This window comes from Vombatus ursinus, unplaced genomic scaffold (genome assembly GCF_900497805.2).
Source record: "Vombatus ursinus unplaced genomic scaffold, bare-nosed wombat genome assembly UNPS02014874.1, whole genome shotgun sequence".
NCBI lineage: Eukaryota > Metazoa > Chordata > Mammalia > Diprotodontia > Vombatidae > Vombatus > Vombatus ursinus.
This window is the reverse complement of record NW_020954652.1, coordinates 17,680,746-17,694,591: the sequence shown is the minus strand read 5'-3', so window position 1 is coordinate 17,694,591 and position 13,846 is coordinate 17,680,746. Positions and strand designations below refer to the sequence as shown.

General features: G+C 37.3%; 1 protein-coding gene across 5 annotated transcripts in view; it reads left to right on the top strand.

Annotated features, from left to right (window-relative positions):
* NAV3 (neuron navigator 3) overlaps positions 1-13,846 on the top strand; it is a 389,994-nt gene that overhangs the window by 172,976 nt on the left and 203,172 nt on the right. For all 5 annotated transcript variants that reach the window (XM_027842471.1, XM_027842473.1, XM_027842474.1 and 2 more), the window contains 2 exons: positions 8,946-9,054; positions 11,577-11,960. In XM_027842471.1, coding sequence (XP_027698272.1) covers positions 8,946-9,054; positions 11,577-11,960 — 493 coding nt within the window. The remainder of the gene's footprint in view (positions 1-8,945; positions 9,055-11,576; positions 11,961-13,846) is intronic.

Below are 13,846 nucleotides of genomic sequence, written 5' to 3'. Positions count from 1 at the left end.
TCCTTGTTCTTGTTCCTTGGAATTTGTGTAGGAGTTTTACAAGATGTTAAGTGGAATCCTATCATATGACAGTCCTTGTTAATTGCCCTATGGGAATGATAGCAACTATGGGTGGGTGTGCATATGACGCACTGTTCCTCGTGTTTCTTGCATAAAAATTCTGGAAATTGCCATCAGGGAAGAACTTCTAGATGTGGTTGTGTACATGTTAAGACTTTTAAAGTCTGTTTACTCTGGGTATGCACTTTTTATCATTTTTTTTCCTACAGAAGGTAGGTTGAATTTCTGAGACAGCACTCAAATCCCACCGAGGGAATGGAAGAATTTATGCAGAGAACAATAAATATAATGGCAATGGTGATGGATGATGAATCATATCAAGAGCCTTCCCTAATAAGCTGCTTTGTTGTCAAGGTTATTCAAAATTTATAAAACTTCCAAGAATCCCAATATCTATACCATGTGTTCAACACAGCTCAAAATGGCCTCTTACTAGTTAGTCTTTTGAAAGCTTTCCTTCAGCCCAAATACTTTATTTCAACATGAGTAATACAAGTTACTTGTCAAGTTTGGTCTATATTTCAGCTACAGAGAAGTAGGAATTTTGGGGGTGTACTTAAAAAGCTGTTAGCAATTTTTTTTTCACAGCCTTCTGGAGTAGATAGATATGCTTTAGAAATCTTGTACAAATGACTGTGGGGATCCATACCATTGGGCACAAGACTGGGATTATTTCCCAAAATGCAGTATGCTGTAGCATTCAAGATAATAGCACATTATATGTTTATGTGTATAGGTAATGATATTCTGTGATCCAGGGTTCACGTTTATAATTCCCCCTTTTATTAGAAGATGACAGTGCTTGTAAAATTAGTTAGCATTTACATAATGAGGACTTAAAAGGAGAATGGATAACCATGTTCATGGCATGGTCCACCAGTAAGTAGTATGGAACTGCTAAATTCAGGGGGAAAAAATTAGTAATGGTTTCCACCGGCAGCAAAACAGACAAAAAAAACTTACAAGCAAAACCAAAGTAGTTTGGTTGTTATGTTACTAATACTCAAAGATAAACTTACAATAAAAATATCATTTTAATGAATACTGCTATATAACATATCTCTATGCACATATAATATAGCATATGTGTAGACATGTGCACATACATGTATACACATACACACATACGTATTATATATATATACATATAACTAGGTGGTACAGTGGACAGAGTGCTGGACCTGGAGTCAGGAAGGCCTGAGTTCAAATTAAGCCTTGGACATGCACTAGCTGCACGCCCCTGGGCAAGTCACTTAATCTCTTTTGTAATCCACTGGTGAAGGAAATGGCAAACCACTCCAGCATCTTTGCCAAGAAAACCCCATACAGGTTCACAAAGAGTCAGACACAATTGAGCAACTGAACAACAGTTATATAATGGAGAGGAACATTATCACTGTAAACTGTGTTTGGTATGTGCTTTTCCTAGTTAACTCTTATTTTGTGTTTTAAAATCAGAATGTGATCAATTATAAATGTATTTCTTCTGAATACATTAGAATTTTTCCACTGTACTTAATTTCCAAGTTTCTATTAGGCATTGTGTAGATGGAAATTTAACATGCCTAATACAGTTGGCAATTTGGGGGACTTTTTATAAGCTTTTTGAAACGTCATTAACACATTTTTTTTAATTTTACTTAAATCTGAATGCTACTACTCCTGCCAGATTATATGTGAATTGAACTGTCTATAGTACTTTGCTTCATAAGTGTTGGGATAAAATAAATGCTTACCATTCCCAAGACCCCATTCATATGATTGTCATGACTGGAACACTGATGTGTAGACATTATGATGAGGAAAATCAATGGAGAAATAGGAAGGAATCAAAAGAATGAAAGGCTTATAGCCTTGAGTGGGAGAAGCTAACAAAAGATTCAGTGAGAGAAAATCAAGAGTTTAAGATGCCTATTGGATTGCAAGAGAAAATTAAAAGGGAGATAAAAGTGGTTGTTCAGACAGTACAAATAGAATCACTGGAAATACAGATAACATTCTTAAGTTTGATGTGAAGGAAAAATGCCGTCTCTGAAGTGGTTCAAATAAACCCAGGCGTGGGGGAATGAAATTGATGTTTAGTTAGTAAGCAAGCTATTCAGGTGGCAGAAATGTCTGAATGTAGCTCAGGAATCCAGAGGGCAGAATGGACGTGATTTACTCTGGGAACTTAGACTTTCGAGTTTAATTACATTTCAATGACTGTGTTAGGTATGGCCTCTTCGTTTCTGAACTTTATCTCCCTGTCTATTTGTTTTCCATCTCCCTTGATCAAGTTTTGAAAATGTTCTCCTTCCTCTTCATTTTCTCCTAAAATTCCCAATGATATTCCCTTACTGGTGTTGACGTCTTTCTCCACATCTGTTGAGATATCTCTCTCCTAAACCACAGAACGTGTGTGTTCTACAAAGTTTTCTCTATCTGAAGGTAACCACACACACACACACACACACACACACACACACACGCATGAATTACTTCTAGCCTTTTCTCAGTTGATATGCCAATGTTGTCATTTTCAAAAGCTCCTCCTGCTTCTCTTCCTCCTCACATTTTGGGAGAGAAGGGTTAAAGGAAAATGGGAGAGGGAGCAACCAAGGTCCCTCAACTATTCTGAGATCTTTCTATCTCAAGTCAGATCAGTCAAGTCAAGCTACCAAGAATTTTTTAAGCACCTGTTGTGTGTGTCAAGTACTAAGTGCTAAGTGCTAGGGACACAAATAAAGACAAAGATAGTCCCTGCCTACAAGGAGCCCACATTCTAATGGGAGTGACAACATGCAACAACTATGTATAGACAAGATATATAAAGGATAACATGTCTCTGTCTCTGTCTCTCTATGTCTGTCTGTCTCTCCCTCCCTCCCTTTTTCCTTTTAGAATGTGAGTCTTCTATGATTAGGAATATAGATGAAACTGTAGTCCAGTGGACAGAACTCTATTTAAAGATAGAAGAATTAGATTCTTAGCCCTACTACTAACTACTACATCACCTTGTACAAATCATTTTCTCTTTGGGTCTCATTTTCCTCATCTATAAAATGGGGAAGGGAGTAAGTTGGAATAAGTCCTACCAGGTAAAGGCTAGTATGTTTGGAGTCAAAGATTCCAGTTTCAAACCTTGACTACTATTTACTACTCGTGTGACTTTGGGCAATAAGTTTATCTTCCCTGAACCTCAATTCCCTACTCTATAAAATAAAGGGGTTACTCTAGGTTATTTCATAGGAATCATTTAGCTCTAAATCTATGAGTTATGATTTGTAACTTTCCTTCTAGATTTAAATGATAGTTTATAATTTCTTGACAGCAGGAGACATGTCTTAACTAGGTTTATATTTCACTCCATTTGTATTCCATAGTATCTGATATATATATATATGTGTGTATATATATATATGTGTGTGTGTGTGTGTGTGTGTGTATGTATATATGTATATTTATCTATTATAGTATTACATTACCATCCAATCATTTTTACTGTATTTCTAGGATACCCTTGATTTCTGGAAAATTTCTCAGTCTTTTGGTTAATTGAAACATTAAATACAAGCTTTTAGGTTTTGTGTCCTTTTTTGGCTCATTATAATAACTCTCATAATTCTCTCATCATTCTGCAAAGTGTTCTTTTGCAAAAATGCCCAGACAGATTCTTCTGGTCCACCATAATTGAGCCTCTCTAGCTCTCTGTGAGTTAATTGCTATGCTATTGTGTAAAAGTCAGTGCAGACAGTAATTTCAAATCCAAATTTCTTTGTATTGATTCTGGTTATAATCTAAGAACTGTATTCAGATCTGTGGTCGTTGCATTTTTTTGCCACAACCTTGGGTTTCTCTTCTTATTTTGATACCAACATTAACAAACATCATCTTGTTTTAATGTTAGCATTTTAATGGTGCCATTGACAAACTAAAACCATCCAAAGGAGTAAAACCATGTCTTTTGTGAGCTTGAACTCCTCAATCATTCTCTTTCTTTCTGCCATCCTATCTCTGTTAATTGGTTCTTTCCCTGCTGCCAACAGATAAACTAAGATCTCTCCCACACTTAAAAAAAAAACCCTTCCCTTAGCTCTGCCATACACTCAAGCTATTTTCCTGTATCATACCCCCTTTTACCTGCCAAACTCCCAGATGAAGTCATCTATACATGTTGCCTCCTTTAGAGCATGTGCCACCTAGTTCTCAACTTGTAATCTGGATCTTAACCCCATAATTTGACTGTTGACCCCCCCCCAAGTCATCAATAATCTCTTCATTTTAAATCTACTGGCTTTTCTCATTCCTTATTCTTCTTGACTTCTCTATACCATTGATTAGCCTCTCTTTCTGCATATTTTTACTTCCTGGATTTTCATGAAATTGTTCTACACTGGATATACTTTTAACTTTTTGATTTGTTTTGCTGTCTGTTTCTTGATTGTTATCCATGTCTTGCTTGTTTTGTGTAAGTATATTCCAGAACTCCTTCTATGTCCCCTTATCTTTTCTCTCTACACATCTCAGTGCTCTCATCTCCTCCTGATCTATACCTATACCTATACTTATATCTATACCTCCTCTCTCTCTCTCTCTCTCTCTCTCTCTCTCTATATATATATATATATACATATATACCTGTATCTATACCTATACCTGTATCTGTATCTATATCTGTATCTACATCTAATATGCCTGCTGCTGAGCTCCACTTGGTATATGAAACTCAAAATGACCAAAATAAAATTTATGACCCATTCCTAGCCCTCCCACCAAATTCACTTCAAAAGGCCTTATTCATATCTCCCACCTTTTTGCCTTTGTATAGGATATTCCCTATTATTGAAATCCTCTCTATCCTCTCTTCTGTCTCTTAGTATCATTTTAGCTACTAAATGGGCAGCTCCATGGCACAGTGGATAGGCTACTGGGCATGGAGGCAGGAAGACTCATCTTCCTGAGTTCAGATCTGGTCTCAGACACTTATTAGTTGTATGAACCTTGGCAAGTCACTTAACCCTGTTAAATCTTATCTGTTAAACCTCAGTTTCCTCATCTGTAAAATGAGCTGGAGAAGGAAATGACAAACTACTCCAGTATCTTTGCCAAGAAAACCCCAAATGGGATCGTGAAAAGTCAGACATCAGTGAAAAATGACTAAACAACAACAACAAGGAATGTTTATTCCTTTCTCTTCTCTTTCCTTTCCCCTTTATGTCTCAATATAAGTTTCTATCTGGGACTATGTAAAGGAGGAACAGGCTTCCTTGATAAAATGTGTGCCTTCTATTACTGAAAATGATCAAGAAAGGATTGAGTTAGGCGTGTTATAGAAGGAGTTTTTAATATAATCATCATCATTAAGAAGCATTTATTAATTTCCTTTACTCCACCCTTCAGGGGGATAAGGCTCCTTTCTACCTGACAAAGGAGAAACACTAGGAAGGGGAAGGGAATTTGCATGAGGGGCACTGCCTCAGACAAGAAGGAATTCTGCTCACTCACTAAACCTGCTTCCATCAGAAAATTGCTGGCTTATTTCATATCTTGTTTGGTGGAAGGAATTCCCCTATTCTTCCTTGCCTTTACAAATATATAGTAATATGTATCTACAAAACCTCTTTGGTTCAATTCAGGCCCGTTGCTGGTAGTCCCAGTGGTTAGAAAAAAATATGTTTCTTTCTCCCGCTGTATATATCCAGTCAATCATAGACTCCCTTATATCTGCATTCAATCTCTCAGAAACACATAATGAATGCTATCTTAGAGAAACCTTTTTTTTTCTTCGTTGAGGTAGAGGCCAGGGGGAACCTGTGGCAAATTTAGAAAGTGAACAAATTTTTACGGAAGTGAAGAATAGGAACAAGACTCAAGATGAAGGTCAGAGCTCTATAAGGAATGAGGAAGTAAAAAAAGTTTTTGTTCCTAGCAGCCAGGTTAGCTTGGGCCATTCTCCATGTACTCTGTGTATCTTCTACATAGTGAAGTTCTCTCTCTCTCTCTCTCTCTCTCTCTGTATATATATATATATATACACACACACATACACACACACACACACACACACATATATATATATATATAATTTTTTTTTCAAGATTTCACTCCCAGCCTTTATAGTAGCTGCTGTATAGAGGTTCTAGTGGCATCAATAGTGGTTCAGAGTGGGATGCCAGGGTGACCTATTTCCCTTCCTTCTCCCTTTTTAAGATCTCAGCTTCATCTTTATTTTAGGGTAAAAATGGGAGAAGAAGCCTGCCTTTTCAGGCACAATCACAGTACCTATAGTCCTTGAACGAGAATACTTTGGGGATTTCTATTCTTTCCTGCAGGCAGTCATCTCAACTACACTCTGATTCTCTTGATTGATACGTGACATTATGTCTACATAATATATGACTACACATAATACATTACTATACATGACTGTCTCTTTGGCTGTCTATTACATATAAATTTTTCACCATGCCCTGTGGAAAAATAACTAAAAAAACACACCTATGCAGGCTCCTTCCTTAAGTTTAAGTTTTTAAAAAAATACCCTCTCTTCTCTGTTGTCTTATTTTCTTTTTCCAGTGGATAATAGTTTATTTTTCTAATTACACATAAAGACAATTTTTAAAATTCATTTTTATACAAAATTTTGAGTGCCAAATGTTTTACTTTCCTCCCTCCCTGCCCCCCTTCCTAAGATGGTAAGCAATTTGATAGAGTATATATCTTGTTGCCTTATTTTCTTCAATCCCCGTTTAACCACCATTTTTCCATATCAAAACTATAGTAATTCTCTTTCTTCCATAGATAATAGCATGCATTTGTGCACTGCTTTAAGATTTGCAAAGCACTTTGTGTGTGCTATCTAATTTGATCCTCATAACCTCCCTGGCAGGAAGGTTCTGTTATTATCCCCATCTTACAGATGAGGAAACTGAAGCAGAGATTGAGTGACTTGCTCATCTTCACGTGGCTAGTATGTGTCTGAGGCAGGATTTGAACCCTGTCTTTCTGACTCCAGATCCAGTGGTCATGTTGTTTTGCAACTTGAGCACATGATTCTCTTACATAGCTGCTGATTCCATTACATAGATCTATAACTTTGAATTGAATGATTAGGGACACACACATACTATTCACAGAGGTTCTTGACCTTAACCTTCCTTCCTTCCTTCCTTCCTTCCTTCCTTCCTTCCTTCCTTCCTTCCTTCCTTCCTTCCTTCCTTCCTTCCCTCCTTCCTTCTCTCCCTCCTTCCCTCCTTCCTTTCCTTCCTTCCTTCTTCTTCCTATATTTATCCATCTATCTACCTATATATACACACATATACATACATATGTACATGTTTACATATGCACATGCAAATGTATGTCCCATATATAGTACATAGTGAGGTCTATATATATACCTATATATCTATAATATGCATATACATACATACACACACACACACACACACACACACACACACACATATATTTCAATGGTAATACAGAACATATCAGAGTATACAAACAGCAGGTAGGTGACAGTGGATAGAGTGCCAGGCCTGGAGTCAGGAAGATGAGTCTTCCAGAATTCAAATCTGACTTCAGGCACTTACTTGCTGTGTGACCCTAGGCAAGTCACTTCACCCTGTTTGCCTCAGTTTCCTCATCTGTAAAATGAGCTAGAGAAGGAAATGGCTAAACCACTCCAGTATCTTTGCCAAGAAAACCCCAGATAGGGTCACTAAGAATTAGATGTGACTGAAAGAACTGAACAATAGCAACATACAATGTGTGTATGTGTGTGTGTGGGTGTGTGTGTTTAGTCAATATAACTGATGTCCTTTGTACTTTTCTATATTTTATGTATTTAAGAACACAGTCCTGAGCAGGGATCTTATAGGTTTGGCCCCAGTGCCAAAGAGGTCCATGTAAAACAAATAAACAAGAGGTCAAGAAACTCTGGACTAGAGCTCATACTTTGGCAACTTTAAGCACTTATCCACTCTAGTGGGGGAATGCCCAATATTATGAAGGTTAGTTTTCCAACTTTGTTATCTTCCCTTTGAAGTGAGGTGAATCTAGATGAATAAAAGACATAGAAAGTTACTGCCTAAGAAATAGCCCATTCATGTGTCAAGCTAGAGTCACAAGCACTAATGAATAGAGTACTGAGCCTAGAATCTGGAAGATCTGAGTTCAAATCTAGCCTCAGATACTTACTAGCTGTATCACCCTGGGCAAATCACTTAACCTCTATGGATCTCAGTGCCCTCAGTTGTAAAACATAGATAATAATAACACCTACTTCCCAGGGTTATCATGAGGATCAAATGACATAATATTTCTAGTTATTGCAAAGTGCCTGGCATATAGGAGGTACTATGTAAATGACATTATTATTAACAAGCATTTATTAAGTGCCTACTGAGTGCCAGACAATGTGTTGCCCAATACTAAAGTTGCTTAGGAATATCAGTTTATCTCTGTTGTCCTTAGTGTAATTCCAGTTAGGCTACCACTGATATAATTAAGGCACAAATCACTGGAGGTTGGTTTGTAAATTCTATTCAGCAGTGTGTCACCCCTAGATGGCAATCACAAATCATGAGGTTGCCGAGTGATCTATGCTTAAAGTTCTAAATGTGTATAATATTCTTCTAGTGGTGAAGAGGGTTTCAGAACTAAAACATGTTCTTTTGTTACTAACTGTAGACAAATGAATTCGTTTGCTATTTCATTACATTTTATTTCCATTCATGTTTAACTTATGGCCTCTGGCTTACAACATTCTGTTGTTTTGATTTCCTTTTCTCTTTGCTTAATTTTCAAAAAATGGAGCAGATCAAAAAGATAAACGTGCAACTCTTGAGAAGGGCATTATGTTATTTGTACAGATCTTAATTTAATTTAATTTTTTCCCCTAGGGGAGGACCCAGAAACGAGAAGAATGAGAACAGTGAAAAACATAGCAGATCTGAGACAGAATTTAGAAGAGACAATGTCTAGTCTTCGGGGGACCCAGATAAGCCACAGGTTTTACTCAGTTCTACAGTAATGTGGGCAAACAAGATTTGCAATCAATGACTTCAAAAGGAATTTTCTTTTGTTTGTTAGAAAATCTAATCTGTAGGCAGAGAATAGCAATTTATTTCATTAATGGAGAAAAATGAACAATATTCCAAGAGTAAATAAGAGTTTTTCTATCTTTCATAGGACATTTTGCTATCGGAATGTGTGAAGGATCTGTTATTTTTTGCTGTTGTTGGGTGGAAACTGTCTCTACCAGTACCCAGCCTAGCCTCTGTGCACACTATCTTCATTACCTCTACAAGACTTTTAACCTTTAAAAATTAATTTTGAATGAGGTATGCCTTTCATTAGGGCAGCTATGCAGTGCAGAGGATAGAGTGTTGGGCCTAGAGTCAGGATGACTCATCTTCAAATGGCCTCAGACACTGTGTGATCCTGGGCAAGTCACTTAACCTTATTTGTTTCTGTTTCCTCATCTATAAAATGAGCTGGAGAAGGTAATGACAAACTACTCCAGTATCTTTGCAAGAAAACTCTAAATGGGGTCACGGGGAATAAGACGTGACTGAAACGACTGAACAATAGCAATACCTTTCATTGCAAGTTGTATATCCTTATGTCAAATCACATTTTTATTGCATCTTATTTTCTCAATGTGAATACTATTTTCTCAGAAAACTATAAACTGTCATTTAATGGAAACCTGGCTTGCCTTAGGCCTTTATGATAGATCAGGTTTGGGAACGAAACAAAAAGAGGCCCTTGGTGCCCATCCAATACTTAACAAAAAGAAGTTTACCTATAAATAACATAAAAAGAAACTCAAGAAGATATGACAATGCTTCAAGGAGACACAACCTGTATCACCTCCATATGGAGCCATATCATATTAGGGTGGCATATTGGGTCAGATGAAATGACTTGCCTGGCAGTGAGACTTCTTTCATGTCCAAGAGACATTGACTTTTGGTGAACTGGTCTTTTTGTAACATAGGTTAGTGGGGAAGCCATGCCAGTGACTAAAGACTTAGACCTCTGGACCAATCAAGTCTTAGAGATAGGTTCGCCATCTTTTAAGAGAAAAAGCAAACCTGAGTAAGAAACCAAGAAAGACCAGTTTAGCTTATATAATAAAGACCCTAATAGAAACTTCTCCTTTCATACCAACAGTACAGCTCTGAACTGAAGACACTTCACTGTCTGCTTTTGTCTGTTATTAACCTACTTTAGGGCTATAAGGGGAACTTCAAAGAGTGAATTAATGTTTTCTTGGGACACTCCTGAGGGAATCTTTCCTCAGAAGATAGGAAATTAATTCATTCCATTCTCTTTTAAAGAAAGAATGGAAATTAATTTAAAAGTGTTATCACTTAAATCATACTAGACTTTAATATCTTGTTATGGAAATATCACACAACAGAGTCACAAATAAGGGTCATGTAGCTGAGACTTAGGGTGCACAAAGTCGAAGAGAACAGCAAATATATAAAATATGCGTCTATTATCATAAGCATGCCGGGCCACTAGGGTTGGAGATGGAATCTTTATCATTGCCCCAGATGCAAAATTAGCTGTTTACAATGTTGTGAAATCTGATTAACCATGCATTTCAGATTTTCAGAATATATTTGTCAGCTATTTCCCGGTTCTGTCCAAACTCCTGTAGAAATGTCTCATCCCATCTGTTTTCTGGAGAATCTTACCTGTTGCTAGCACCACCCTTAGTAAATGTGTAGAGTACAGTGGCATTGGTTGCAGCTAAAGTGGATTTGTATGGGTAGTGATATCAACTGCTTAATCATAATCATGGATTACTATGCAGAGGTTGCCCTAGAACAGTTCTGAGTAGGAGTCACGGGATGAATAGATTAAGGTCTTAGAGTTAGGGGAGAAAGTAATATAGCATAAGATTGAATCCTGGAAGACATTATAAACTTTCTGGGAAAAGACAGAGCTAAAATTATTTGTCATCTGTGCATTTATTCCCTGGTTTGGATAGTCATATTTGGATTTAAAAAATCTAAAAAATCAAGCAACTGAAATATATTAACTGGGAGTCACCATCAAATCTCACCCTTGCCACCTACTACTTAGACAAGTTCTTGACCACCCTAGTCCAGTTTTTCATCAATAAAATGAAGAGATTGGATGAAATGACTTTGAAGGTCCCTTCCAGCCCTGAATCAATGGTCATATGGATGCCATTAAATTCCATAACAATCAGAAGTATTCTGCTGTGTCCTCAGTGATTAGATAAGTGATATGTCTCTTGTCTGAGCCCAACTGGTCTGAATTCAGAGAGAGTCATCACCAGCTTGTCTACAAGATGCTAAATTTTTCAGCCAAAGCACCTGTGCCATTTTATCATGTAGCTACAATCTGCTTTGATAGAGGAAGTGCCCATAAAGCTGTTCTAAGTTGAAATTGTAGGGTTGAAGAAGTCGTTTAATTTTTCTACTCTTATTGCATCCTTTGACTATTTCCCTTTTCCAGTAACCCACAATTTGCTCTTTTCCTTTGGTTAGCACCCTGGAGACAACATTTGACAGCACTGTGACAACTGAAGTCAACGGAAGAAGTATACCGAGTCTGACAAGCCGATCCACGCCAGTGACCTGGAGACTGGGTCAAGCTAGTCCTCGACTCCAGGCGGGGGATGCCCCATCCTTGGGAGGTGGCTATCCTAGGAGCAGCGCCAGTCGCTTTATCCACACTGACCCCTCCAGGTTCATGTATACCACCCCCCTGCGTCGGGCTGCTGTGTCTCGCCTTGGAAACATGTCCCAGATAGATATGAATGAAAAAGGAAGCAGTGATCTGGACATGACTTCTGAAGTAGATGTCGGTGGTTATATGAGTGATGGTGATATCCTTGGGAAGAGTCTCAGAAGTGATGACATCAATAGTGGGTAAGTCACATCGATCCCAATTGACAAAATCTTACAAAAGCTTGTATGGAGAGGTACACCTCCCTACAAGACTAATTGGTTGTAAAATGATAATGAATTTTTGTGTATGTAATAGTTGTGGGTATGAAAACCCTTTGGTAGCTGCCAATGTGCAGTATGATTCAGTGAGAAGATTTGGATTTGAAATAAGAAGACCTTGGTTTGAATTGTAGCTATTTCACACTCATCATTTTACATAAGAAGTTGAGCTAGATGGTCTAATGTCCTTTCTAGCTGTGAATACATATTCTCATGATCCTATATGTTTGAGGCTTACTGTTTACTTATGAAAGGGATTCTATTAAAGATCTAGTAAAATTTTCACGCATTTTAAGATCTGTGCTAATTTATATTAGTTGAGCTATGAGCTTTAATTCTTCACACCCCCATCCCATCTCCAGTGTTCTTATTGTGCTTAAGGGACAGATTTTTGTAGTGAAGGATATGGGAAAGAGACAGAAGGAGTTGCTGAGTTGCGTGATTTCTTCTTTGTTGGCATGTCAGAAGCTGTCTATCATTGTCTCATGCAACAGATACTCTGGAGAATTCTTCAATTAGGAACCTAAAATTTGACTTGAAGGAAGATCCTTTGAGATTGGAATGTGTCAGTCTATTTTTTCTTTCCTGATGGTGATTCATTTTGCTCCTCATTACATGTTTTTTTCTATTGTTTAACTACTAAACTATTGTCCAAAGAAGACTGTAGAACTTTCCAGTACAGTAATTAGCATATGAGTCAGAGATATTTATTTGAGTCACAGGATGTCACTCAGTTAACCATTAATTTAAGTCCAGAAGAACCAGAGTTGAGATGTTCCTTCCCACAAGCATAGTTTATCAACCACCCCTACAGCAGTTGTATGAGTTGCTAGGATCCAAAGAATCCATTGCCTAGTGGTCAACCTTCTGGTGGTGAGCCTATCTTTGGAAAACTATCCTATATTCATTTTCCAGGCTCATGCTTACAGTCATTCCAGCTAGTTAGGATTTAGAAAAAATTGTATTCTGTTTGCCTTCAAAAACCTACACTCCACTCCCCATCATGAGGAATACAAATACTCAGTAGATATTTATTCAGCACAATATTTCTTTAGATCAATTGATATTGAAGTAAATATAATTGCTGCAAAGATCTAACTTTACCCATAATTTTCTGGGCCCCCGACTGCCCTCTAAACTATAGGTGTTTTCATTAGAATAGGTATATGAAAATTTTTCTCTATGCTACTTTCAGTCCCTGAGCTCACTCACAAACCTTAGTCACTGCTCCATGTTTGCATTGTAAATAGGCAGAAAACCAAGAACATGGCACAAGTTATCTGATCTTGTGTCAATATCTGGTAATTGGTTATTAGCATTATTATATTTAATTATATACATCAAATTGTACATTTGGGATATAGTTATAATTTTCTTTATGATAATAATATTTAGCAAATTATCAATAGTCGTCCCTTTTTTCTCAGGCAAACCTGTGATTCATTAGTTTTGGAACTTCCTCTAACAATGGAAATCATAGCTTTCTTTGCAACTAATAACCACACTACTCCATAAATTTTCCCTTTGCTGCCCTAACTTTCTACCCTATCCAATCCATTCTATCTATCAAGGTCAGATTTATTTCTAAAACATGATAAGATCACAGATTTCACAGCCAAATGGATTTCAGAACCCATCTAGTCTAATTCCTTTATTTGTCAAATAAGGAAATTGAAGCCCAGGGAGATGGGAGATTTAATCATGCTGAGACTGGGATTCTGTGGTACTAAGAGTCAAATGAGCTCAGCTTCTCTGAATGAGTGCTCTTTCCATAGTACAGTGTTGTTCTCCCACTTGTCTCTGATCTC